This window comes from Neofelis nebulosa, chromosome 12 (genome assembly GCF_028018385.1).
Source record: "Neofelis nebulosa isolate mNeoNeb1 chromosome 12, mNeoNeb1.pri, whole genome shotgun sequence".
Classification (NCBI taxonomy): domain Eukaryota; kingdom Metazoa; phylum Chordata; class Mammalia; order Carnivora; family Felidae; genus Neofelis; species Neofelis nebulosa.
The window spans coordinates 3239546-3266927 of NC_080793.1; the positions used below are offsets into that span (position 1 = coordinate 3239546).

General features: G+C 63.3%; 1 protein-coding gene across 2 annotated transcripts in view; it reads left to right on the plus strand.

Moving 5' to 3' along the window:
- The window catches only part of COL5A1 (collagen type V alpha 1 chain), a 149858-nt gene that overhangs the window by 74027 nt on the left and 48449 nt on the right, over nt 1–27382 (plus strand). For both annotated transcript variants that reach the window (XM_058693633.1, XM_058693634.1), the window contains exons 12-29: nt 524–598; nt 1357–1449; nt 2686–2742; nt 3662–3715; nt 4073–4126; nt 6310–6363; nt 7739–7792; nt 8967–9020; nt 10591–10635; nt 13336–13389; nt 13910–13954; nt 14498–14551; nt 14741–14785; nt 15613–15666; nt 19914–19958; nt 20778–20831; nt 23838–23882; nt 25609–25662. In XM_058693633.1, the coding sequence (XP_058549616.1) occupies nt 524–598; nt 1357–1449; nt 2686–2742; nt 3662–3715; nt 4073–4126; nt 6310–6363; nt 7739–7792; nt 8967–9020; nt 10591–10635; nt 13336–13389; nt 13910–13954; nt 14498–14551; nt 14741–14785; nt 15613–15666; nt 19914–19958; nt 20778–20831; nt 23838–23882; nt 25609–25662 (990 nt within the window). The remainder of the gene's footprint in view (nt 1–523; nt 599–1356; nt 1450–2685; nt 2743–3661; nt 3716–4072; nt 4127–6309; nt 6364–7738; nt 7793–8966; nt 9021–10590; nt 10636–13335; nt 13390–13909; nt 13955–14497; nt 14552–14740; nt 14786–15612; nt 15667–19913; nt 19959–20777; nt 20832–23837; nt 23883–25608; nt 25663–27382) is intronic.

Sequence of the window (27382 nt, forward strand, 5' to 3'; positions counted from 1 at the left end):
CCCTTGTGTCTGTCCGAGCAAGGGGTCACCCCGACCGCCTTCTGTCTGAGCGACAGACACGCAGCGTCGTGGGGGCCGGGTCACTGGCAGGCGGAGGAAATGGGGGAAGTGGGCCTTGGTCTCCTGGGCTGCCTGCCCAGTCGGTGTGCAGGCCCGGAGGGGGCGCTCCTGGCTGCTGGGGGCCCTGGCTCGGCCGACTGCCCGCCGCCCGGGGTGGCCCCTCTGCCCCCTGCACTTGGGTCTCCCACCTCTCCCTGCACATCTCTGTGGATCCGGCTCAGAACCTCTTCCCTCCTCTTTCTCTCCCCCTGAAGCCTTTCCTCGTCCTCAGCCCACATCTCTCAGGCCCTTCTTTCCTCTGTGCTTGGATTCTGGAACATTCCGCGCCACGGGGGTCTTGCTGGCCCTGTGCTTGCCTTGTGGGTTTCCTCGTGGGCTGCGGCTCTGCCCTCCTTCTCTGGACACAGCCCTGCCCCATCCCCGTTGCATCCTGACCCAGCTGTCTCGGGCCCTCTGTCCACAGGGTCCCCCTGGACGCCCAGGCCTTCCAGGGGCTGATGGGCTGCCCGGCCCTCCTGGAACTATGCTCATGTTGCCCGTGAGTATCATTTGTGGGGGTGGGTGGTGGGGTGCACGGCAGGGTGCGTGGGTGGCAGCGTGGGTGGATTTGGGGCTCAGAATTCGGTGGAGAGGGGGCCCCGGGCTCTGTGTTTGAGGGGGACCATCCCCTGGCCACAGGCCACTCCAATGTGGGACATCTGTCTCCTAGAAATAGGCTCTCCTGGGGTGTTTCCAGGATCCCAAGTGGCCCACCTCAGGTGCAGGGACACTGGCTCTGAAAGCCTGCTCCTCTTGTCAGACTCCCACCGTCCCTGCGGGGACCCCCGAGCGGGCATGCTGCCAGCTGGTCCCTCCTTGATCTTGTGGGAGCCCAGGCCCGGGCCCGCTGGCCCAGAGGTCAGTCTTCTGGCTGGCGACCTGGTGCTACCCAGGAGGCCAGGTGCAGCTGAGGGTACCCTGTGTGCAGCCAGGAGCTAGGGCTCCTCAGCACAGGCATTTGCACTGGGCCCTTGGCTTGTTCTTGCAACAAATAGGGGCTGTGGGGTCTCAGAGTGAGATGCCGTGGAAGTCAGAAAGGTCTTTCCAGACTCGGGGCGGGTCTTCCGGTGGCCCTAGGGCTGAAGCCGGCAGGCGGGGCTGGGGCAGCGTGTCCGGGGAGGGGGCTCGGGCCAGACACTGTCCAACCAGAGGCCTCCCCACCCCCGCCAGGCTCCGCTGTCACCCGGGAGGCCCCGGGGTCCAGCGTGGGCACCCACACCGGTGCACCCTCGGTGACCCCCTGTCTTACGCCTGCAGTTCCGCTTTGGAGGGGGCGGTGACGCTGGCTCCAAGGGTCCCATGGTGTCGGCTCAGGAGTCCCAGGCTCAGGCCATCCTGCAGCAGGCCCGGGTAAGTGATGCGTGGTACCTGGAGGGGACAGGGCACGGCTGGGAGAGGGGCGCGCCCCCTGGGGGATCAGGACATGTGTGAGTGTGCACTCGCCAGTGTCTGGGGGGCCCAGGCGAGCACTGGGAAAGGTCGGGGAGGTGTCTCAGGGCTCCTCTGTGTATGCTGAGGGTCCAGGTTCCCGGATACGGACGTGCGGGGCCGTCTGCTGCCCTCCGCTGGGCGCGGGGGATGGAGAGACAGACCCCGTGCGCCCCTGGAAGGGCTCCCAGTGATGGGGCGGGACCGAGATAGAGCCTCTGGGACGGCACCCGCGGGCCCCAAAGCCCCTCGCCTGGCCTGGGGGTCCCGAGGAGCGTTTGCTTCCTGACGGCTCTGCTCTCTGCTAATTGGCTGGTTAGTGAGCCGAGGTTTTGATTGATGACGCTCCAGATTGCTGATGGCCGGTGACCAGAGTGAACCCCGGTTCCGTGAGGCGGGCGGGTGGGTGATCCGGCGGAACGTCACCTGTAACGGGGCATCTCAGGAAACTACTAAGTAAGCCCTCGTTTGGGCGGTATTTATGTGGCTCTGGCACCGTGGAGGTGATGTTAGTGATCACAGTGCGAGGATAATTAGAGGACAGCTTGAGCGTTGAGCTGTTGCCGTGGGATAAATTGTCCACGTGATGCCACGAGGTGCGTGAGAAACCCCAGCGCCTGCGGCTGGAGTTACTGACGGGGCCTTGCCTGGCTGTGTGTTTTCACGGAAGCCGAGTGGGTCGTGGGCTTACGAGGTTTTATGACTGGAACGAATCTTTTCCAAAATGAAAATGGCATTGTGCGGGGGAGGGGGAACTGAGTCACAGGATAGAAGCAGGAGAGGTCCTTTTGGGAAAGGAGGCCGAGCTGGGCTGTGGTGGGGGGGGCGGGGTCACACTCTGGGCGGGGCTGGGGGACCGCCAGAGCCGAGGGCCGGCTGGGGACAAGGAGGAGGTCAGCACCCAAGCGGGCGGGACGCCCATCCCCACCGTGGGGCAGGCCACCCCCGGTTCCACCTGCACGGCCTCCGTTCCATTCGTGTTGGCTCACAGGTCCCAGAGGAGCTGAGGTGCCAGGTTCCTGGAGCTCCGTCAGAGACCCCTCCTGCAGAGGCCCCCGTCCTTGGTGCGCCCCGTCGGGCCTTTCCTGCCCGGCTGAGCCCCACCTGTTAGGACTAGTACCCTAGCCGTTTCTCAGTGTGCCCCATTTTCCCTTGCAGCTGGCGTTGAGGGGGCCAGCTGGCCCGATGGGTCTGACTGGGAGGCCCGGCCCCATGGTGAGTCCTACGTGGGGGACGGAGGGGGAACGTGGTGGGTGGGGGACATCCTCAGTCGGTCCCTTTGGGCTCCCAGCTCACCCAGAGAGAGCACACTTTAAGCTCTCATCAACCACTCGTTTTGTCAGTGGTACCCCAGCGGGACTGGGGGCCTTGGGCAGGGGCTTGGGGGGCTGTGGTGGCCTGGGGGCTGGGCAGCCCGCCGCACCAGCTCTGCTGTCATTTTGCCTCGCGACCCAGGGAGCTCTGAGCCTCTTTCTTTCTGGGCTGTCGTCAACTCTTGACAGTTCTGTTTCCAAAGTCAAGAGCACTTCGGTGAGGTGGGGGGACGGACAGACCCGGGATCCCCAGCCCTCCCCTCCCCAGCCGCACGAGCTGTGTGTGGTGTGTGCCCGGGCGCGCTCAGGGCCCGCAAACAGGAGCCCCTGGGAGTGCCTGCGGCCTTTGCAGTTTGCAAGGAGACGGAGGATTTAACCCCCCACCCCCGTTCCCTAGGGGGCACCTTGGCTCTCTGCCCCCCCCCCCCGGTCTGCATTCAGCACCTTCCTCGGCCATGCTGGCTCGGGGCTGCTCCCCTCCGTCTGGGGCTCCTGCCTCGTCGTGAGGGTGCCGCACGCTGCCCTGAGCTACGGAACGTGCCAGACCACTGTCACCTTCAGCCTGGAGAGAGAAGCAGACTCTGTGTTGGGCTTTCCGGCTCTCGTGCCATAAGCCCCACTGTCCAGAATTTGGTTCAAAACTCAGAGGAGATCCAAACAACTGGAAAGGTCCTGCTCAGCCCCCAGGCTCTGTCCAGGGCAGGCACGCTGGGCTCCGTGGACCATGAGCTTTGCTGGTTCGCAGCGGGAGCCCTGCCCCACGGGGCGCCCCCTTCCCTGGCGTCTGATGAGCATTTCTAACCCAGACCGTGTCTCCCTAGGGCCCTCCGGGGAGCGGAGGTCTGAAGGGCGAGCCGGGAGACATGGGGCCTCAGGTACGTGGGCACCTCGCCCTTGCTGCTTGAAGGGGCGTGTCCTGCTTATGGGGGGTGGTGCCCACAGGCATGTCGGGGGGGGGGAGAGCTGCATTTCTTTAAGGAAGTGGCAGGGATCTGTGGCTCTGTGCGCAGCTTTGAGGGACAGAAACAGCCGCTGTCTTCAGGGGAACTCGCCGGCTGTGCCCTGGGCGGCCCTCACTCGGGGGGCAGCAGACCCTGTGCCCTGCCCGGGGGTGCCCACTCGAGAGACGGCGAGCCCCCGGCCGGGTTGAGGAGCAGGGGTTCAGGGCTTTGCTTTTGCCTCTGAAAAACACGGATGCCCCCTGACACTCTGCCCTCTCTGATTGCGGACAGGGTCCCCGAGGAGTGCAGGGCCCTCCTGGCCCGGCCGGAAAGCCTGGAAGAAGGGTAAGCGTTGTGGCTCAGTGGGCCGCAGCTGGTCCCCACGGGGGCGGGAGTCTGTGGTGGGTCTGCCGTGCCCCCACTGCCAGGCTCGGGGCCGGAAGCCCGGTTGGTGGTTCCCCTCTGTTGAAGGGCAGCTTTTCACGGCCGGATCCCCTTCCCTGGGGTCGCGAACTGAGCCGGAGGGTGCTGTGTGTCCTGGGGCAGGTGTGCCTTGCGGGCCTCTGCCAACCTGGTCTCTGGCCTCCGTCCTGAGCTTGTTGATGTTGTGTTTTTTTAATTTTTATTTTTTATGTTTTTTCAATGTTTATTTTTGACAGAGAGAGGCAGAGCAGGAGTGGGGGGGGGGGCGGGGGGCAGAGAGAGAGAGAGACACAGAATCCGAAGCAGGCTCCAGGCTCCGAGCTGTTAGCACAGAGCCCGACGCGGGGCTCGAGCCCTCGAACCGTGAGATCGTGACCCGAGCCAGAGTTGGAGGCTTCACCCACTGAGCCCCCCAGGCGCCCCTAACAAGCATTTTGAATTAAGGCAACTTCCGTGGCCCTTTGGGCGCGAGCATCGAGAACACGAAAGGCTCACCGGGCCTTATGTCCTCGAGGCGGCCTCGTGTCTCCAGAGACGGCCTCGGTTTTGGAGGAAGTGTCCTGTCACTCGCCTGCTTTCCCGGCCCCCCGGGACTCAGGGAGGGAGTTCTAGTGTGGGGGACCCGTTTGTTTCCCTACGGCCGTGGCTGCTGAACGGGGCGTACGTCACAGGTTCCTATCAGTTAAGCCTCACCGTGCGGACGAGCCAGGGAGAGCGTGGCGAACCCACGCTGCGCACTGATGAGCGGATCTACTCAGCCAGAGACGCCTTACGCGGGCGAAGAGAAGCTCTGGGGTTGTTTGGGGTTGACCCGGTGCGGGTGTGAGCCTCTCCAAGGCGTGCTGAGCCCTGGGCCCCCCGGGCCGCTTGGAGGGTGTGTGGGGCAGGCAGGACGCCTCCGTGGAGCCAGCGCTAGCCGTGAGCGGGGACCCCCGTGGGCTGTGCCGGCCTGGCCGCCGCTCGGGGGCGGGGGGGGGCTGCCAGCCGGAGCCGGGGTGCTGGTCGTCGGGAGCCGCTGCACGTCCTGCCGGGAGATCACGCGAACCGTTCTGACCAATCTCCCTTGACTCCGGAGGGTTTGGACAACTGCAGAGGGCGGGGGCCCCACCCGTGTCTCCGTTCGCCCGGCCTGGCTTCGGCGTTTTGCCCCGGAGCCGCGTTGCTCGGGCGCCTTTCCTGACGGGAATTTTCATCCCCGCAGCTCCGTGTAAACTTTAACCCCGGGCGAGACAGACCAGCTCCTTGGGGTCCACCCGGGTCCCCGGCTTCTCTCTTCTCTGCTGCTGCCCTGTCTCCCCTGTACTTTGAGGCCGAAAGCTGTCGCTTTCCAAATGTTCTCTGTGCTCGGCGATGAGGGCCTCGTTTGATCAGGTGCACGCGGGACGAGGGGAGGAGAGAAGGCGTTCTTCTGGGCCAGGTCTTTATTCCCAGCGGGCTGACATTTCCTCGTTAGCAGGGCGGCATCTGGCCCTGGCCCTGTCCAGGCAGCCTCAAGCCTGGCGGGGCTCTCCCAGGGTGACCCTGGGGCCTTGGTAGTGGGCCCGACCCTTCAGCCCCGTGGCCAGTCGGGTGGGGACCGTGGGCTTGTCCTTGTCACTTTCCTGGAAATGGCTGGAAGTAATGGCCCCAGGAGTGGCCTCCACGGATGAGCATCTTGCTAACGGTGGGCAGCCGTGTGGCTTTAGTGACACAAGCCACCACTGTGGGGCTCCGTTCCTTTGGTAGCCAATTGGACTGGCCCTAGGGGCCTCCTTTCTGTGACCCTCCTGTCCGTAATCTGGCTTCCGAACGGTGCAAGGGAAGCGGGCTGTGGATTGCTGCCCGGGCACACTCTCTCCGGAGCCCTAGACCCACAGTCCCGCAGACTCACAGAGCTGCCTGGCCGCTGTCTCGCAGCCTGGTCTCATCCCGGACACAGGCGACTGGCATTTTCCCCATCTGGCATTTCAGACGGCGAGGCTCAGAAAGACTGGAGTCACGTGAGAGGCACGCAGCAGCCCCGGGAGCCCGGTCGGGGTCCTCCGGACCAGCCTGGCCACGCTGCTTCGCATCGCAGGAGGCCACGACTCCCAGACCCCGGTGACAGTTTCCCTCCTGTGTTCCAGGGCCGAGCTGGGAGCGACGGAGCAAGAGGGATGCCGGGGCAAACGGGCCCGAAGGTAGGCTACGCTCGCCGCCTCCTGGCGTCCTGCACGCGGCCGCGGTCGCCGTCACCGTGTTGATGGCACGGCCAACATGGCGGCGGTGCGACGAAGGTCACTGTGGTGACAAGTAACGAGTCATGACGTTCGTGCTCATCGTGGGGGGACCTTGGGGGCGGGGAAGGTTCTGCTTGGGTCCGTGTCTCAGCCGGGTTCCAGGCGGTCGAGGACCAGGGCTGCCGGGGTGAATGTCACAAACCAGCATGGCAACTGCAGCTGGTTTGCTTAGGGGGCAGATGGGTCCCTCTGAGCAGGTGGCGAGCATTGGGGGAGGGGGGCGCGTGGAATCTCAGCTCTGCCAGCCGTCCGTGAACGGACAGACGGCAAGAGCACGCACGTGGGGGCTGACGCGACGAATGCCAGGTGCACGAGATGGGGAGCCTTCTCGACCAGTTTTGGGGCATCTGCTCCCCCGTGTCGCAGGGAGCCAGTAGACCTTGTATGTGAGCGAACGCGGGGTCGGTCACGTGTGCGCGTGAACAGAACCTGCAGCGGGGCCACCGGCCGGGGCCCGCAGAGACCCTGCCCCCTCCCGGCTGCCGCGGCTCAGCGTGGCCACCCCTCCGCCCCCCCGCGTTGGTGTGGAGCCCCCACCCCTGTTCTCGGCCGGCCCTTCCTTTCCCAGCTCTGGAGCGCCGTCCGGGGCCGCGCACGGCGCCTTTCTCCTGCGTTACCTGGAGGGGGTGGAGAATGGGTCACCGCACCCGCCGGCGGCCGAGACGCCTGTTCACCTAGTAGCTGGCGTGGATGAGCTCGGGTGCTCCTCGCGCGACCCGAGCTCAGGAGAGGAGGCTTTGGTCTCGAGTCGCCCGAGCGGCAGGAGGGAAGAAGGGCCTTCTTGAGTCTCTCCCGCACAAAGTGGACTTCTTCCAACAACAGAGGCATCTTAAGCCTGAACTAGCATGCTTTTGACCTCCCCCACGTGCTTTGCACCGTCCGCGAGGCAGGGCTGTGCGCCCCGACTCCAGGAGGCAGCCCGGGGTGGCCCGGGGCGCCAGGGGGCCCCCGTTGGTGACGAGTGTGCCCGGCCGTGCCGGGCGCTGAGGGTGTAGCGGTGAGCGAGACAGGCACTCGTGTGACATCGAGGCTCAGAGCCTGTGGCCCTAGGACAAAAGTCAGCTCTGTGTTTGTAGCCTTTGTTGGTGTTTGGGGGAAAAGGGCCCCGGAAACACAGAGCCGACAGCGGAATTTGTGGCGAACAGAGGCCTGTGGCCGCCACACGCGGAGGTTCTGGGGCCTGGGGTGCGCGGATGCTGCCCGAACCGCGGCCCGAGGAAGGGCGGCCAAGCTGTGTGCAGTGGCGCCCCTGAGCAGGCCCCTCTGTTCCTCACAGGGCGACCGCGGCTTCGACGGCCTGGCTGGACTGCCGGGGGAGAAGGGCCACCGGGTAAGTGTTCCCCACGTGCGTGTCACCGGCACAGAGGTCCCGATGGCTTCTGTGCAGAGGGTGGAGGTGTTTCTTGGGAGACCCTTCCGGAAGGCCTGGGATCTCTCGTGTGGGGCTGGGACTCCGCCTTTCCGGGGTGGTCACAAAAGAAACTCCCAGAAACCAGTGGCAACGCGATGTCCTTGTGGAAAGTCAGCCCAGAAAGAGTGGGTTTCTCATGGGCCCCTTACAGTGAGCGAGCCCGTCCGGCCCCCCGTACCCGAGGCGCGTGGAAGGGGGAGGGGAGGGCCCTTCCTTAGAGAAATCTGCTTTCACTGGGGCCCGCCGTGGTTCCAGAAAGCCCGGTTGGCCACCGTTTCGCTGCCGGGGACCCTCTGCGCCACTCAGGCAGAGATTCCGGGAGCTGGTGGCAGCTCCTGGGGTGGGGCCAGGGCGCGTGCCGTGGCCCGGAGCCCCCTGCTTCCCTCCTGCGCGGGCCGCCTCCATGGGACGGCTCTTTGCCGCTCCTCCGACGTTTTCTGCCTCACCTGTTCTCTTTGAAGCAGAGCGTGTCTCTTTCGGACTCTGGCACAGCGAGGGCACACGCAGGCACGTGTGCGTGCACACACACCAGCACACGCGCTTGGGGACGGTGTCGGGAGGGTTTATCCGACGCGCCCGCGGCCCGTTGAGGAATGACATAGTGGTTATCAAGGCGCGTCGTCCGCATTCTCCAGCCGCGATGTGGAGACTGGGACGAGGGCAGCCGCCGGGCCCGTCCGTTTGACAGATGAGTGCATATTAGGCACCGACTGCACGCGAGGCCCAGAGCTGCGAGAGGCGGGAGGTGGACCAGCGCCGACCCTCAGGACGCTCACGGTCGGGGGCGGCAGCCCTTCCTTGGGGACCCTGTGGGGCCGGGGCTGGTGCCCCGCTTCCCATGGAGAAGCTGGCAGGGGGTCGCTCAGACCCCCTCCCACCAGCCCGCAGAGTCCGAGGGCGCCGCCTGCCCGTGGGAGCCGGTCGAGCGAACCTGCCTCCCGACACCAGTCCCCAAAACCACCTCCTGTCACTCTGGAGTCTTCAGCGGGCTTGGGGCTTCTGGTCTCAGAATCGCAGAAAGACGGACGGGCATTTGAGACGGCTGGGGGTGACTGTTCCGAGTGCCTAACGCTGACCCTGCTTGACGTCCTAGGGTGACCCTGGTCCTTCTGGCCCGCCAGGACCTCCGGGAGATGATGGAGATCGGGTGAGTAGCCGCCTGCCCGTCCCCTCGGGGTGGGGGGGTCCGGGCTGGAACCGCCGGGAAACGCAGGCAGTGCTGTCATTGGTTGGCAAGGGTGCAGCTGGGGAAGGAGGGGCTGTGGGTGGGCGAAGCCACGGGATGTGGGGACAGGCCTCACGCCACCTCTGAGACAAACCAGGTGGAAGCGTTTGGCTTGACCGCTGGGCCTGTGTCCGGGAGAGGCTTTCGCCTGCCGCTGGTCTCGGAGAGAGTGCCCTAGTTCCGGGAGGTGGCTGCCTGGGTCGCCGTGGAGGAGGGGTGTCGGGAGAGGTCCTGAGCTCCGCGTCTCCTCTTGTCACGTGGTCTGGGTGGAGGCTGTGGGGTGGTGGGGCCCGGGGCTTAGGGGCGGGGGTGGGGAGTCTGGGAAAAGCCTGTCCTTGGCCCTGGAGGTGGAGGGAGGCGGAGGGCTGGGAGCGTGCAGGGGTGGGGGGAGCACGGCTCTGCCCGAGGTTGGAGCCCGGGCTGGGGGTGGGCCTCTCACAGGGGGGCTCTGCGGAGGCCCCGGGGTTTGTCAGGTGCGTCTTCCTGGGAGAGTGACGCACAGTTACGATGTGCAGAGAAGCTAGAGTGGGCTTATGAGCCCCTCCCTCCATTCACCCCGGTCACTTACACAGCGTCTTGGGGTCTCGGGGGTGTTTTAGGAAGAAGGTTGGGAAACTCTGGGAAGTGAGTTAGGGCCTGGCCGTACCTCTGTCCTCAGCGGCTCTCAGCTGCCATTGCCAGGGTCCCCTCTCCTGTCTGGGCCCCAGCGCACTTGACTGTACTATGAGAAAGGAGAGAGGGGTCTTCCCGGATGCGCGTGCTTCTTAGCAGGGGAGGTGTGCGTGCGTGTGTGTGCGCGCGTGTGTGCAGGGCCGGCTGTGCGTGAGGTGAAGAGGAGGGGGCGGCGCCCTGACCGGGAGGAGCAGAGTTGCCGATGGCAGCTCCTGATCTGGAACCTTTGGAGCCAGGACAGCATTTCCTTCTGCAGCTGGAAGGAAGAGGCCGCGTGTAGGGCCCGGGCAGAGAGGTTAGGCTACTGGGCATTGGCCCAAGGGGTCTGGCGATTGTCCGTGACGCCTTCCAACTCGGCCTCCGTTGTTCGCGCTCCGATCATTTCCCTCTCTCGCTCCCTCCCTCCCTCCCTCCCTCCCTCCCTCCCTGTCATCTGCCATCTCCCTCCCTCCCCACCCAGCCACCTGTTTTCCGTCTCAGTCTACCGCGTATCATTCTAGTATTTATTCCTATCACGACCCGTCGAGGTCACCAGGTTCTTGGCTGCCCTGATGTTTCTGTGCAGCCTTCTCCTCACTGGGGCTGTGGTGTGTGAGCTCCTGAGCAGAGCGTCCCAGGGCCTCGGATCCCCCCAGTTCCCTGAAGCTTCCCCGGGGTGGGGACACTCGGGCCTTCCCGGCTGGGGCCGGACTAGTAGATCCGGCAGAGGCTGAAGCAGCCCCGGGCCAGAGAGTCCTTCCACACAGCGGGAAGGCATGTTGTCTCTCTGTCCAGGCTTCAGAATGTGTCCCTAAAATCCTGCCTCTTTTCTCCCCCACAGGGTGATGATGGAGAAGTCGGGCCCAGAGGGCTGCCCGGGGAACCCGTAAGTCCCGTTCGGGTGGGCTTCTCTCTCCTCTGCGTGGTGACGGGCTGCTGGAGGAGACCGCTCTGGGTGGAACCAGGGACCAGCCCAGATCATAAATTAGAGGGGAGGTCAGCCTTGAAACAGAGACATCTGGGGGTTTCTTGAGCAGGGAAAAGAAGGCTGGTAGGGCAAATATGGCCTTCCCCAGGGGAAGAAGACGAGACCTGGAGGGCTGTGGTTGGAGCTCCAGGCTGCAGGCGTGGGGGGTGTCCAGTGTCCTCATGGTGGGTGTCCAGGGTCATCATGGAGGGTGTGCACGGCCATCATGGCAGATGCCCAGGACCATCATGGTGGATGTATAGGGCCATCCTGGCAGGTGTCCAGGGCTATCATGGCGGGTGTGTAGGGCCATCCTGGCGGGTGTGTAGGGCCATCATGGCGGGTGTCCAGTGCCATCATGGAGGATGTCCAGAGCCATCATGGTGGGTGTCCAGGGCCATCATGGCGTGTGTCCAGGGTCATTGTGGTGGATGTACAGGGCCATTATGACAGATATGCAGGGCCATCATGGTGCGTATCCAGGCTGAAGGCATGGTGGATGTGCAGGGCCATCATGGCGGGTGTCCTAGGGCCATCGTGGTGGGTGTCCAAGGCCATCATGGTGGATGTGCAGGGCCATCACGGTGCGTATCCAGGCTGCAGGCATGGTGGATATCCAGGACCATCATGGCGGGTGTCCTAGGGCCATCATGGTGGGTGTCCAAGGCCATCATGGTGGATGTGCAGGGCCATCATGGCGGGTGTCCTAGGGCCATCGTGGCGGGTGTCCAAGGCCATCATGGTGGATATGCAGGGCTATCACGGCGGGTGTCCTAGGGCCATCGTGGCGGGTGTCCAAGGCCATCATGGTGGATGTGCAGGGCCATCATGGCGGGTGTCCTAGGGCCATCGTGGCGGGTGTCCAAGGCCATCATGGTGGATGTGCAGGGCCATCATGGCGGGTGTCCAAGGCCATCATGGTGGATGTGCAGGGCTATCACGGCGGGTGTCCTAGGGCCATCGTGGCGGGTGTCCAAGGCCATCATGGTGGATGTGCAGGGCCATCATGGTGGGTGTCCAAGGCCATCATGGTGGATGTGCAGGGCCATCATGGCGGGTGTCCTAGGGCCATCGTGGCGGGTGTCCAAGGCCATCATGGTGGATGTGCAGGGCTATCACGGCGGGTGTCCTAGGGCCATCGTGGCGGGTGTCCAAGGCCATCACGGCGGATATGCAGGGCTATCACGGCGGGTGTCCTAGGGCCATCATGGCGGGTGTCCAAGGCCATCATGGTGGATGTGCAGGGCCATCATGGCGGGTGTCCAGGCTGTAGGCATAGTGGACGCCCAGAGTGCGCCAGGCAAGTGTCCAGCAGCAGTTGTGGTGACTAATCAGACGGTTTACCATCCCTTCTGATGTCTACACTTCCCCAAAGTGGAGCCTTGCATCAGGGTGGTCCTGCCATGGCAGCAAACGGCTCTTTTCCCGAAGCCGAGTTCTCTTAGGGCCCAAGCAAACTTCCTCAGTGACAAAGGACACCGTTTACGTCTCACCTGTGGTTACTTCTGAAGTGGCTCATTTTTGTTGCCCGCGTCGCCACGGCGGTACGCATCTGGCGACATTAATTGAGGAGAACCTTGCAAGCGGTACGCGGAGAGAGCCTGGGCTTGGGCTCCCACATTCACCGGGGACTAAGTTATGCCCTGGATGCCTGATTCGCCTCTAAGGAGAATCCATTACGCAGTCCCCTCCTTAACACACGCCGAAGCGTCACCTTGCGGGTTAGTAACTTCTAGAAAGCATTTACAGGGCTAGGTTTTTAAATAACGACAGGGATAGTTAAGTGGCACTGAGTGTGGGAAGGAGCCCTCTTCGGCCGAGTCTCAGGAGTTTCCGTCAGAATTCAGGGCACTCGTGCCTTGGTTAAAGGCTGGAAAATCCCCCCAGGAGAGGGGCAAGCGTGAGGTTCAGGATGGGGCTCCTTTGGGCGACGGGCGATGCCTCTGCTGTGTTACCTTCTGAATCTCATGAACCGTGCTGGGAACGGCGCTGCCTTGGGGCTGTGTCCCTCCACGTGCACACGGGCCGTGCCCACACGTGACCTTTGCTGCAGAGGGGGGAGGGGTTGAGCTCTGGGCCTTAGTGGCGCCCCAGAAAAAAACCCCGAGCCCCGTGCTTCAGCTCTGCCTTTGGTCACGACGTCCCCATCAGAGAACTAGCTCCTCCTCCCTCCACCCTCCGGTGGCGGAAAGGCAGTCACATGTCACTGCGCAGAGGGAGCCAGTAACGAGACGTGGACAAAAGCGTTCCGTGCAGCGGAGTATCTTCGTGGCCTCCCCTGGGAGAGCTGTTGTGTGCACCTGCCCCGAGCGAGTGTGAAAGGGCGCCATTGAGCTGAAAGGCTCCCCTTGCTCTGAAGGTGCCCCTTGATCCCTTGTCTAAGCTGCCGGTTCATTCCATGCACCCGCCCCTGCTTCCCAGAGCTGGTGGAGAGGTGGGGCGGCTGAGGAGGTGTCACGGGCGAGGACGGGTGCTGCCCGTGCTTCCCGGGACGTGTGGACACCTGCGTTGCTGCAAACACTCTGGGGGTGGGGGTGGGGCTGCGGGGCTTGCCTGGGGCAGGGCCGGCGCCGGGTTCTTGGCCAAGTGTGAACAGTCCTTTGCCCTTTCCTCTTGCAGGGGCCGCGTGGTCTGTTGGGGCCAAAGGGACCCCCGGGCCCTCCTGGACCTCCGGTAAGGCCCGTCACCTCTGCACGTCTGTCCCGCTCGGACACTTGCCCGGGGCTGGTCGAGGTGTCGCCGGGGCTCTGAGGCTCCTAGGCAGACAGAGCCCTCCGCAGGCGTGGGTTTGCGGGAGGAGGCACAGAGGCCAGTGGGTCGTACAGCTTCTCCTTCTCACGCGACACGTGCTGTTTTAAACGGTCGCCAGGATGCCTCATTTTCTCCTTTGAAGGCACTCTAAGCGGCTTCTGGAAAGTTCTGGAAGCAAGTAGCCCATGGTTCTGTCGGGGCCCTGTCCCGGTGGGCGGCTTCTCCGGGCCTGGCCCACCCAACGCTCGGGCCCGACAGCTCCATCGGCCCCTGGCCAATCGAGCCTGCGGGATTCTTTAATATCAACCCCTGACCCTCCCCAGTAGGTTTGCCGTCCCCCGACACGGTGAGGGCAGGACGCCGAGCAGAGTTGGGTGGGATTTTCCCTGTGACTGTGGTTGATTCTTCAGCACTCTGTTATTTTCTTTCCAACGCCATCCAGGGTGTGACGGGTATGGATGGCCAACCAGGTCCGAAAGGAAATGTGGTAAGTCTTGGGGGTCTGACGCCCACTGTTACCGTCAAACCGGAAGGGGATCCGAGGTGGAGGGCACAGGCCCTGAGCCCTGGGTCCAGGTGGAGTCTGAGCGGGAGAGCTGGTGGCCGTGCTTATTCCGACCGGAGCCAGACCGTGTCTGTGCAGGTGCGGAGGAAGCTGTCTGTCTCCCTGCCCTGTGCTCTGGTGATGAGCACTTACTGTGAGCCAGGCCCAGCGAAAGATAGGTCCCCTGGCTCTACCGGGAGACTTTAGCGTGACGTCTTGGGAGTTTTCCACCAAGTAGAGTACTTTCTGGTCGCTTCCTTTCACGGTCGCTCCTTCCTGGCGGCTGTCTGGGTGTCCCGGCAGAGACGACTGGGTGCCCCTCACGTCCGGGTCAACGTGGGGATCCTTGCAGGTGCCCAGGCCTGCTTTCTCTCTGCCACGGGGCCACCTGCTTCTTCCCGTCTGGGCATCCTCTTCTGACGCTGGTGTTGGGCACCTGCCTGCCCTCCAGAGTCCCCATCAGTGCCTTGCTTGTGTTTCCTCTAGGGCCCCCAGGGAGAGCCCGGCCCCCCGGGACAGCAGGGCAATCCAGGTGCCCAGGTGAGTGAGCAGCGGCCAGCGGGGGGGTGCGGGTCTCGGTGGCGTGTCCTGGGCCCCAAGGGACCGGCAGCCTACGTGTGACCTAGAACGGAGTCATCCCAGATGAGGGAGAGGGTGCAGGGAAGGTGGACGGGTGGCAGGGAGGAGCCCGGAGCCGGCCAGTCCCCTGATCTTGCCTTCCTCTCCTAGGGTCTCCCAGGCCCCCAGGGTGCAATCGGTCCTCCAGGGGAAAAGGTGAGTGGCTGTGCTGGTATAGGGACGCCCCCACCTGCCCACGGGGTGCATTCCGGCCCCTGGGGAGCTCCCCCCACCGCAGCCCAGGCCGCGGAAGTGGCGGTCCATCCCCAGCTTGTGCGTGATTCTATTCTTTTCCCGGAGCCAGGGAAGCTCAGGGCCCTGCGCACGCGGGAAAGGAGACCGGGGGAGATCGGGGACCTTTGTCCGTCACTGATCATAAGTTCATTCATTCACTCATCCATCCATTGTCTAGCTGTGCGGAGGGTTGCCGGATTCAGGACCAGAAAGGGCGCTCGGTCAAATTTGACTGTTTGTTGTCAGCCTGAAGTCTTGTTGTGTTGTTGTTTGCTTTCCGTGTCGTTCTTGCTAAATCTGGCAAACCGCCCCCCCCACCCCATCTGCATCCGGGCCCCCGCTGAGTCCTAGGTGCTGGGGGAGAACAGGGCCACTGGAGCACTTGCCGAGCTCGTGCTCAACCCCAGATCTTTCCACGAGCGCAGGCCCTCGGCTGACGGCGGGGCCACCTCCGAGGTGTGGTTCTCAGTAGCGCACACAGCTGGGCACCAGCTGAGAAGCCCTCCTGCCTCCACGTGGGGTGATTTTGTTCCAGTGGCAAAACCGCAGGCCCAGGAAGCAGCAGAGGGGGAGGGTCCTCTCCTTTGGGGGGGTTCGGTTGCCGGAAGCTCCCGTGCCAGGGGGCGTTCAGTGCCTCTGAGCATCCCTTTCAACAAATGTTCTTTGAGCGGAAATGTCGGGAAGTGCCCTTGGGGTCGGCCTAGGGAAGAGGTGGCCCCAGGGCTCAGGGGGTCTCTGGTTTGTTCTAGGGTCCCCTGGGGAAACCAGGCCTGCCAGGAATGCCCGGTGCTGACGGACCCCCGGTGAGTACCCTGCCCACCTCACCCCTTCAGCACTGCCTGCCCCGTGTGCCCCCAGGGATGGAGAGCCCAGGCCAGCGGCCGCCCCCCTCGCCCCTCGTCCCTCGCCCCGGTTGCGGTGAGGCACCCCTTCCTGTCTCCTCTCTCCCACCTCCACTGATGAAGAAAGACCCGGCTGATTGTGTGACTGGTGGCCCAGCGATTATGGGGCTCTGGATGCACTTTTCCATGACGGGTTCCGATCAAGGGGTGGAAACTACACGACTAGGAGAAGGAGTTATTTGTTGGGAGCTCTGTTTAAGGACCAGAACCCAGCCTGCATTTCCAACCCCGAGGAGGGCTGGGCTGGGCTCCGAGCCGTTCCCCGTGTCGCTGGTGTTTGAAGGGAAGGACAGCGCGCGCTGAGTGTATTTTTAGCCATCACACACTGCGAAGGAGGGTATTAAGCAGTGCGTTGGCCATGTGTGAGCGCAGCTGTGGAGCCAGATTAGGGACCGCCTCGAAATAGGGAGCCAGTGACAAGTCAGCCTGTGGCTGAGCTGGCAGAGGGAGGGGTGGGGAGGTGGCACACGTTCGAGGTGTGTGTGTGTGTGTGTGTGTGTGTGTGTGTGTGGATCCATCTGTACCCACCGCCCTCTTTGCAAGCTGCTGGTGGGATTTCTGGTTTCGCCTTTTTTTTGGAGGATTCAGGTGATGCTGCAGACACAGCACATTTCCAGAAATAGGACTATCTGAACCATTTATTTCAGACACGGCGTATCTTATCGTTCTAATAATGTTGGTCAAACCTAAGCAAGAGCTCAGTACGTTGGCAATTAACTGGGGACTGTTTAAGGTACAGCTTCCCTTTTCGGGGCTGGGAATGGCGGGGTCCAGGGTATCACACACCAGCAGTCGCCCCGTCCCAGGCTCAGCCAGCGGCCGGTCACCGCCCGCCCCACGCAAGCCGCCCCGGGCCTCCCGCGGCCTCCCGTGTTCCACGCGTTTGGCGGTGTGGATGCAGTGGTCGCTTACCTCTCTTAATTGACGTTCACGCTGCATTTCCTCTCCTGACTGTAAAATAACTTGTTACGGAAAATTAGCAAAATAGATGAAAAAAACGACAAAGTGGAAGCCACTCTGATCCCACCCCCACGCTTACCCCACTGATGGCAGGCGGGTGCATCTCCTTGCACGCATTTTCCTGTGTGCAGGGCGTCCGTCACGGGCCAGGCCCGCAGCCCTGTGGGACAGACAGTGCTGGGGAGTGGGGCGGGCTGCAGGCCCCCACCTCCCTGACCTGACTGCTTCTGCCCCAGAGACCCCCCATCCCCACAATGACACCCCTGATGCTCCAGAGACCCTGAGGGGTCCAGGCTCCTTCCTACTTAGACCCCAAAGACTACCCCGCAGCCCCGCCCCGAGCCCGTGGAGCCGTGGGCTGCCTGTCCTAGACTTTGCACTTCCCACCCCCCCAGCAAACACTTAAACTTGAAATATGAGCGCACAGCGGCCCGTCCGACCATGGCTGTGCGAGCTGCTCACTGAAGGTGCTCAACGCTAAAGACGCGAAGGGGAACAGGTGCCTGTTGTCGTACGTGAATTTGCAGGAACAGAGAGATTAAAGCACACGCTCCGAACAGGAGAGGGTTTTCTTCCCTTCTTCCCTCGAGTTGGTTGGGTCTGGCCTCGGCTGCAGAAAGGAAGGTTGATTTAAAGCCCTTCGGAAGGAGGGAGCGTTTCGGAGCAGACGCGCACTGAAGCGTGTTGTTAAATCATCCCGGAGAGCTCACAACGGGGCGGTGGGGACGTGAGTTATGGTTCGAAGGAGTATTACGGAGCCAGTAAGAACCAACTCTGGGCGAGTGTTCTTTGACATGAGGACAGGCCCAACACGTAAAATGACATTAAAAATATACCACGTGGTGCGTTTGGCGCGTGTGTGCGTAAGACGGATCAGAGGAGCCACGTCATGCGATTAGCTGGCGTTGCTGCGGGCGGTGAGGTTACGAGGGACTTTGTCTCCTTTCCCACTTGCCTGATTGTCTCCAAGGAACATATATTACTTTTTTAACCAGAGAAACATCAAATACAAATAATTTAAGCCTTATTATTTTTCTATCATATGAGCAGTGCTAGTTATAGAGCATTGGAAAAACGCAAACGCGTAGAAGGGAACGGAAAATGGCCGGCTTTTCACTGCGGAAAAATCAGTCTCTTAGTCTGGTGTATTTCCTTTCATTGTTTGTTGGCACATTGTTTGGAACTTTTTTTTTTTTAACGTTTATTTATTTATTTTGAAAGCGAATGTGAGCGGGGGAGGGGCAGAGAGAGAGAGAGACAGAGAATCCCGAGCAGGTTCTGAGCCGTCAGCACAGAGCCCGACGCGGGGCTCCAACTCCCGAGCTGTGAGATCATGACCCGAGCCGAAGTCGGACGCTCAACCCACCGAGCCGTCAGGCGCCCCTGCTCCCACGTTTTTAAGTGAGCTTTGAGCTGTCCCCACAGTTACTCTCATTCTATAGACGCAACTTACAACGGAGGTAAAGAAATTAGGCCTCAATTCAAATAATGCTAATAATTCCGATAACCGCCGACGTGAGTGGCCCACGCGCTCGCTGCCGGGCGCAGTCCAGAGCGCTTTTCAGACCGGCTCTTGGCAGTCCCTGCAGGGACTCTGTCCCTGCCGCCCCGTGAGCGAGGACAGCACCGTGTGGAAGGGCCTTGCTCGTTCTCCGAGGGACCAGTGTGGCTCTGTCCCCAGCGTGTGTGGCACCCGGAGCCTGGGGCTCACGCATCCACACCTGCCCTCCCTGTTCACACGGTTCCTTAACAGAAAAACGTCTGTGGTTGATGGAAGCTCCAGAGAGCCCATGTGGCAGAGAGAGGGCAGGACCCACCCGTTCCTGGTCACCCTAAAGCAGGTCACCTTCTCCTTGGCACTGTTGGGGTCCAGCTCTGCCACGTGAGGGGTTGGAGCCGTGAGCCTTGTTTCTGAAAGGCGGTGTGGCGGGTGGTGTGGCCCCCGTGGGCCAGAGCAGCAGGTGTGGTCCATCTGGTGCCCGATTTCCCTCGAAGGCGGGGGCGCGGCTCCCTAAGGGCGCCCCCCACCCTGCAGAAGGACCTCGCGGTGGGGTCCTTGCTTTGCACTTCGGGGCGGGCTATTTGCAACGGTGTCAAATCCAAGCGCATGACTAGTAAAGATCAGAAGGTAGACGCACAAATCATTTACTCAAAGGGACCAGATGTTGGTGCCCGTAATGCTGCTGCGTTCTAGAACACGCAAGCTGAGAGAGCACCTGGCCCACCCTCTCCTTTGACCCATGAGGAGGTGGAGGCCCAGAGAGGGCAAGTGACTTCCCCAAGACCACACTGTGGGTCGGACGTAACCAGGTCGAGAGTCAGCGTCCTGCCAGTGTCCTCGGCGAAGTGTGTCTCTTTCTGCTGTCATTGTCTGTGTTTGCCTCAGGAACTCAAAGGCCTAAACCTAGTGACCGACCCGGGTTGGAAAGTGAGAGAGCTCGCGTTCCTGAGAACTGAATTGCTTGGGGCTCGGGTAGACGGGGCAGTGACCCGGGGGCCATAACCATTTCTACTGGGGTTGGTTCCAAACCTGTATTGTGGGAGTAGGTCCTCTTCTTTGGCACGTGCCACCCGGGAGGCTGGGAGGCATTTGCACACAGACCTGGGGACGTGCTGGGACGCCAGTCGAATGACAGGGCGTGGCCTCCACCTCAGCACCAGCCTGCCATCCCCGACGTGAAAGAGTCTGTGTCCTGCAGACAGCATGGCACCTGCCCTTCCGGGAAGCCAGATGTCCAGACCCCCTGTCCCGCTTCATCCGTCCTTGTTTGGCACAGAAGACTTCATGCCAGGAGACGAGCAAATGCCCTGTGGTCACTGTCCCGGCTCACCTGCACCTGGGGGCGGGCTGGGTGCAGTCAGGTGACATGATGGTGCCTGGATCCCACCTGTGGGCTTCCCAGCACGTTCTCCTCCATGCCACCCCGGGTCGTGGCCAGGCCTGCCACCATTCCCAGGTGACAGATGGGGCAGCCGAGGGTCAGGGCTGAAGGACTGGCTCGGGGCCCCGTGGCTGTGAGTGCCCTCCGTGCCCAGCTGCCTGATGCCTTTGACTTCCTGCCTCTCTGGTTCCTGTTTTGTGTTTGGGGGTGTGGGGGAAGGCGATGGGAGGGGCCCGGCTCTCCCTCCCACATTTGAAGACAGGGGTGGGGGGCGGCCGCTGCCTAACGCCTTCTCTCTCCTGACAGGGGCACCCTGGCAAGGAAGGCCCTCCAGGAGAGAAAGGAGGCCAGGTGGGTTCAGAAGAGAGTGAGCAGAGACGACTGTGCCCTTGGTCTGCTGTCTGTGCCCCGGGGTCCCGGCCTGGGGCGGCAGGGACCTCCGCCTAAGTCCCCCGTGACCCCTCCCCGCCTCGGTTACCACACATGGGGGTGCAGGCACCGCCGTAACCTTGGCCACACGCAAGCTGGGTGACTGTGCAGGTTCTCGGCCGGGGGCTCCTGCTGACCTATTGCCCTCGTTTGTTTGGGGGCCAGGACGTGGGGCTTTGAGGCCGGGATGGAGTTTCGAGGTGGCCTGGCCCCCAGGCACTTGCCCGCTGCCCTGTCTGTGGCAGAAGTCGGCCTCTCCGTCCCTTCATGCTCCCGGCCCTCCCCAGGCCCGCACCTGCTCGGGGAGCCGGGGCAGTGAGTGGTCAGCAAGGCCGTCACGCTGTCAAGGGCTCCCTTCCCCAGACGGTCAGCCCTCGTCCCCTTCTCCCAGCCGCTAGCTGTCCCCCGTCACCCAAGGTGCCTCTGCTGGGGGCGCACTTCTTTAAGGGCAGCCCGAAGCAGCAGGGCCCCTCCCCATCTCACGGCCCCCCTCGCACTCCCGAACCTCTGGGCGGCGGCCGCACCTCGGTCCCCGGCAAAAGCCTCAGCAGGAGACAAAGCAGGCGTCCCCCGTCCAGTGGGAGCCCCTCCAAGGGTCCGATGTGCGGGGCCCGCTCCGCACGGAGCATGAGGAATTGGCTGCTGGAACGGAAGCTTTCCAGCTGTTGTGGGAGGACCCAGAGCGGACCGGACACGACCACACCCCAGATGGAGCTGACGGTCTTTCCCCTTTCGTTTCAGGGTCCACCCGGCCCCCAGGGCCCCATCGGCTATCCGGGTCCCCGAGGAGTCAAGGTGAGGTTCTGGCAGCTTCGCGCCCTCCTGGAGGCCAAGGCTGGGATTGCGGGCGCAGCAGTCCCGGTCCCCCGGCGCTCCTGAGGGAAAGGTGGGATCCCGGGACAGGGGGCTGGGACAGGCGAGGGAGTGGCCAGCCAGGGCCAGGAGGGGCTGATCCCAGAGCAGGGGACAGCTCCGGTGCGTCTGTGACGACGTAGGCGTCAGGACGGTGGCCTCCTGTCCGTCGGTCGGGACGCTGCTCTAGCTATCACCCAGTGCCCGCCCCCTCCCAGGCGCCGCACGGGTACACACCTCAGCCAAGGGAACAGCCTGTCCCTCTTTTCCCGGGGAAACTCAGAAACGTCCCTTCCGGGCCATTTGCACATCCGGAGCGAGAGAGTCCGTCCCCATGGATAACACCCGGGAGACCGAGTGCTGGCGAGATGCTCGTGGGAGGTGTCCACTTACCCGCAGTCGTGTTTGCGGTGCCAAGGGGCTCTGGAACCTTGTTAAACGGGGGCACGGAGCTCCAGAGCGATACCCAAAACACAGGCCCGCCTGTTCTGTCACAGCTAACCGGGTTTGCTTTGAGTTGTGTGATTTAATTTCCAGTCATGTCGCTGTCTGGGCACATTTATACGGAGAGGGATGTGCCCTGAGGAACGTGTTCGGGGGCGGGGGGGGGGGGGTGTTCTTTCCTCCGTAGCGTCTGAAAGCTCTAGGTGATGCTGAGGCCTTAGAAAAGCCAACGGCTCACTTTGTTCCCAAATGACTTCAACTTGACGTGAAGGGAAATGTATAAATATATACACAAACGCAAGTAGCCCAGCCTGAGGGATTTGCGTGGACACGCCCCTCAGCTCCTGTGCTCAGTCCGCACCGTTGACCGTGCTTCATCCTCCTGGGCGTTTCTGCCCCTTGGACGTGTGCGGCTGGCCTGCGGTGTGGGGGATGGAGAATCCAAGACCTCAGTTTTCAGCACCTTGCCCCAAGTTACCCTAAAATCGATGCCTCGGTCGGGACTCAGACCCAGAACTTGCTTATTCCGAACCAAGCGCCCCGAGCCAGACCCCGAGGGGCCCGACGGCATTTCCCCGGAATCCCGATGTTCCGAGGGCCCGAGGGCAGACGGACTTCCTGGGGGCGGGGGGCCGGGGGCTGGGGGCCGGGGGCCCGAGGCAGGGCAGGTTTCTCCCTGAAGCGGGCTCTTACCAGCACGCCTTGTGAGTTTTATCAGGATTGCCTGTGTGGCAGAAATGCCGATTATGTGAGCTCTGTGCGTGTTTATTTTATAAATTCTTGTCGCAAAAGCGTCTGCTGGCTCTGTACACGGCTAATTGCATAATGCTGTGTCTGTGAGCTAAAAGGTGTTTGCTTTAAAATGTTTATGGGGAATGCTCTTATCTTGTCTGTCTGATTAAAATTCATTCAGGCCGTGAGCGATCCAGTTAGACTTGGAAGCAGGGAGTGGGAGGAAAAGTGGGGCTGAACGCTCTTTTCGCTGGAGACATGCATTCTCATTTCCTGTGCTTTTGAAAATGACAGTGGAGTCCGCAGCCTGAGGGATAGCAGGCCCAGGGCCGATTCGTGCCCCCCGGGGGACATCTGGAGACCTTTTTGACTGTCACAACTTGGGGGGAGAGGCTACCGTCACGTAACGGGTGGGGGGGTCAGGGATGCTGTGCGCAGGGCAGCCCCTGTGACCCAGCCCCAGATGTCAGCTGTGCCGTGGCCGAGAGATCTGGTCTGTTGGTCTCCTGGGCCGCGTTCCCCTGGCCTCTGACCTGGGTCGGGAAATGGTAGGACTTTGGGTCTGGGAGGGCGTGGGCACAGGAAGCCCACCCCGCCAGCACGGCAAGAGGGAGGAAGCTGGTGCCAGAGCCCCCAGGGCATCGAGGTGTGGGGGTAACCGCACCTCCCCTCTGTCCCGAGGCATCTGGCCGCCTGGGGCCACTGGAGCCCGGGGTGCATCTAGGGGGCGGTCGCCGCCCCCGCTCCCGCCCGGGGGAGGCCGTGCAGCCCAGGCCCGGCCCAGCTCTCAGCGCCTGGCTCCAGCTTTTCTTAGGGCTTCTCCTCAGTTCCTGGAAAAAGGCTTAACACTCTGTGCACAGTTCTTGCCACCAGAGGGCGTCTGGCAGCCCGAGGGTCCCCGCGAGGTGGCCCGGCCGCCCTGCCCGCCGCCTCTGCTGGAACCAGATAGGAGGCCTGGCCTCTCTCCGGGGTCCCTTGGGCAGCTGGCCGCGGTCGGTGTCTGCTCCCTGCTCGGAGGGCCGAGGCTGTGGCCAGTTCCCTCCACTCCACGGGTGGACTTACCTGGTCTGGGCAAGGTGCTAGCGTGGCGGGGGGCGGGGGGGGGCTCAGAGGAAAGAGGGTGTGTCCCACCCTTACAGTTCTGGTCTGGCGCAGAGATCTGTCCTGAGCTGGCGTTCAGTGGCACTGGTGCCATTCTATCAATCAGTTTGATGAGCTGTTGCCTACTGTCGCATGTTAGTAATAATAATACAGAATGACAGCGGCCAGACAGCACACAGCTGTTGTGTTTTGAGCACCAACTATGTGCCGGGCACTGTCCTGAGGGCTCGTCTGCATCCCCCTCCCACCAGCAGTAACAGGGCAGTGGTTGTCGTCACCCCCACTTCCCAAATGAGGAAACCGAGGCACTAGGCACCTGGGACGATGTCAGAGGCCACGAGCAGTCTGCCCGATTCCAGAGCCATGCTGAGGCCTCACGTCCCACCGGCTCCCCAGACCTCAGAGAGACGGATGTTTCTGGAAGAGGGCAGATGTCAGCGGGGGACATCTGGGAATCCTTGGTGGGGGGAGGCGGGGAGGCAGGGCTCACGTAGGCGTGAGGAGAGCCTGCAGGGTCCTCCCTCGGAGACTGGGAGCGTGAGGGAGCTTGTGTGGGTTGGGGGGCTGCGCACTCAGCCCTCCTGGTATTTGGGGCTTCGACCCTTCCCTTTCGAGAGCTCAGGAGAGGCTCCGACCCACCCGACTCACTCTCTTCCCTTCGTGTTTGCCCAGGGAGCTGATGGCATCCGCGGTCTGAAAGGCACCAAGGGCGAGAAGGTGAGTGCCCCCCGCCTCTTCCTGCCGCAGAGCCGGTGGCCGGCTGGGTGGCTCCTTCCGTGGCAGCCCTAACAGCTGCTGAGGCTCATGTGGCCTCTGAGTGTGGAGGGGCGTGATCCCCCCCGCGGGACAGACTGTTTGCAAAAGGGCAGGCTGTGGGCGCACCTCCTGGCGGGGCTGAGGGTCGGGGGCTTGGCACCCCCCACCCACGGCCAAGGCCAAGGCTTGCCGCTCACCCGCAGAGGCCAGCGGACACCCCAGGCGGATGCCTCGCAAGGCAGCTGGACAACGGGGCCATTGGGGTGCTGGGTGTTCTTCCCTGGGCGGCCCCTCAGGCTGGAGCAGAGCCAGGCGCGGAGGGAAAGAGGTGTCGCCGTGCCCCCCGGCTGCGCCCAGCACGGCTCCTTCCCCGCGGCATCTGCCTGTTCCCGTCCCTGAGCTGGCTCCTCACACGGCCACACTGGACAGGGACGGCGCGGACGCTGGGCCCTCTGTGCTGTGGCGATGGCTCAGTCTCGGCCCCGTCTCCGTGCTCAGCCTGGGGGAGCAGGCGCACGCACACTGCCTCGGTTCCCCCTGGAGAGCCAGCGGAGGAAGGCAGACCCCTGAGCCGTCATCCTGTGGCCCCTGGAAGCGTGGGGACTGAGGGCCCTCGGGGTCAGGGCCGGGCACACTCCCCGCGGGACAGACGAGGTCCCCACCGGCAGCTCCCAGCTCCCTCAACTCCCCTCATCCCGTTGGCGGGGGCTCCCCAGAGCCCCAGGTTTTGCCACATTTGTCCCATCACTTTTGTCCTTTAGCCAGAGACAGGGCTACCCGAGCGAGTTCTGACGGGGAAGGCCTCTTCTCCAGGAGAGTCACCGCCCCTCTGAGGGCCCCCGGGGGGGCAGCCTGTGGGGTGGGGGTGAGGAGAGCCTCCTGGGACCTAGAGCCCGAGGCCGCTGTGGGTGAGTCCCCGGCATATCACCGGACAGCGGACGCGCACTGCGGGCTGGGGAGAAACGAGTTCGCACCAAGTCCAAGAAAACTGCCTCCCTCTGCGTACCAGCTCCCGGCCGGCCTGGGGCTCAGGACCAGGCCCCCCGTTGGGCAAACGAGGTCAGGACGCCGGGCCTGGATGGAGAGGGAGGGCGAGCCAGGCCGCCCCGTGCAAGTACCTGAGGGTGTCTGCGGTTGTCTGCGTGGGGACTCGAGCGCACGGCAGTCCCTGACCCTTGTGGATCCCCAAATACGCGAATAGCAGGAATGTGTCCCCCTGGCCTGGAGGGTGCAGGACTGTGTCACTGAGGGCTGCCCCGCAGCCAGACTGCCCGAGCCCTGGGCCCTTCCGTCCTCTCCAGCTCTTGCTGGGCCGGTCTGTGGGGCCCACCGTGGCGGCCGGCTTCTCTGGGGCGTCCTCCCTCCAGCCCCGCCCCGGTGCTCGCCCGTCAGCGGCTACTGGGCCCCAGCGGGGCCCAGCTGTGCACAGCTGTGCGGGGTGCAGGGGTGTGGGGGTGGGGGCGGCGGACCACGAGCTCGACCCCACGACTACAGAGGGTTAGAGGGGCGCCCTTCACGAGGGACAGGACTCACGCTCAGAACCCCCCCGCCCGGCATGCCCAGCGCTTGTGTGACGACAGGGGCTCTGGGCTGGGGGCTGTGTGCGGAGTCGTGGGGGGAGGGGGGCAAGCCGCCCCGGAGGTGGGCTCTTTCGTGCCGACCCAGGCGCTGCCTTGTCCTTTGTCAGGGTGAAGACGGCTTTCCTGGGTTTAAAGGCGACATGGGAATCAAGGGCGATCGGGTGAGTGTTTTGGGGTGCTGGCGGGGGTCGGGGCTGGGGGTGGGAGGCCAGGGGAGGGCTGCGGCATTCGGGGCCGCAGGACAGCTTCTCCTAACGAAGGTGACGCCTCTGCGGGGGCGGGGGGGGGGCTCTCGGCCCACAGGCAGGAACAGCTGGGAGCCCAGGGGCCTGGCTCTGTGCTTGTCCCCCCACTGGCCCTCAGCTTCCGGCTCGGAGCCAAGGCGGCTCTCGCCTGGCGTGAACACCCGGTCACTGGGGTCACCTGGGGTCACCTGGCCCCTCTGCCCTGTGCCCTGACCTCCGTGCCCAGGGGGTCCGTGGGGACTTGTCTTTTTGCGGCCGACACTCGGGATGGCAGAGTGCCTCACTTGGCTCGGAAGAGACGGAGGGAGGGGGCTGCAGAAATGCCGTCCGAACCGGGAGGGCCGGGGTCCCTGCCCGCCCCGACGGCATCTCGGTCCCCCGAGCATCCTCCCGTGATTTTCGGACCCCGAGCAGCTCCTGTGTTCTGTAATCTCATGCTCGGGCATCAGAAGCTGCAAGACAGCAGTTGCTTTTTAATGAATAATTTACCTCCCCGCCTGAGGAAGCTGCTCGTGCTGCAGGGGGATGGGCTTGGCTCCCACGGCAGGCGTCCGGCAGAAAGCTGCTGGCTGTGTCTTCCTCTAAGTGGGGAGAGGGCAGAGCAGATGAAGCGGGAGGAAGGTTCCGGGTCGTCGGCCGGCCGCCACCGCCAGGGCGTGGGCACTTTGAAGGGCCCCAGCCCCCTTGAGAGTGAGCGCAGGCCCCGGGCAGGAGGGCGGGAGGTGGTGCCCGAGCCACCCGCGTGGGCACAGCTGTGGCGGCAGCTGGACGCGCACCTGGACAGACGGCTGTCGGCCGCCGTGCGGCTGCCGTAACTGTTCCCCGACAAAGCTGGCCTGCAGGTGCCTTTTCAGAGCGTGCCAGCCCCGGAGAGCCCCACGCGCCTGGCGCCGTGTCACAGACTAAAAAGGCAGAGGCAATCTTGGCCTCTATCAAAGGCGGAGGAACGAAAGAGAGAGATTCATTTCACAGTCGTGTCCCAGTTATGTTCCTGCTAAAGACAGCCCTTCTAGAACTTTCTCCATGGTGACGGGACTCTGCCCCACATCTGAGGGGCCTCTCTCTCTCTGGCTGGCGAACGTCCTTTTTATTCTGCCTCTGACAATGCCGTGCACACGCTCGGGGTCCACATCACGAGGGTCCATCTCTGAAAGAGATTGCACAAAGGATGTCTGGCGGTCACACTCCAGGCTCCGCGGGCAGGCCTGCCGTTGGAATTGGGTGAGGGTGGGACTGGCAGCAGGGACACTTCCTCAGCCAGGGAGCGGAGAAACTTCTGCCCCGAGCGTGACCTTTCCTAGGTGCTCAGTTAATGTGTGAAGGGTCCTTTTGTTGGAAGAACATTTCTTAGGGACCGAGAGTCCTGGGCCCGCGGACACACTGGACATTACGAGTAAGGAAGTTATTGGTCCTTCGTTTCCCGTGGGACACCCATCGTTGCTGTGGGGGGTACGGCTGTCTCCCAGCTGCCGCTGGAAGCCAGTGATCAGAGCGAGACCTGGCAGTGAGCAGAGGGCCGGGGGGGGCGGGGGGGAGGGCGGTGCTCAGAGGCCGGGCCGGTGCTGCCGTGGACCTCGGCAAGCCCCCAGACCCCCGGTCGTGTCCGGGCCCAGGCTGGACCGCGGCGAAGTTGGTT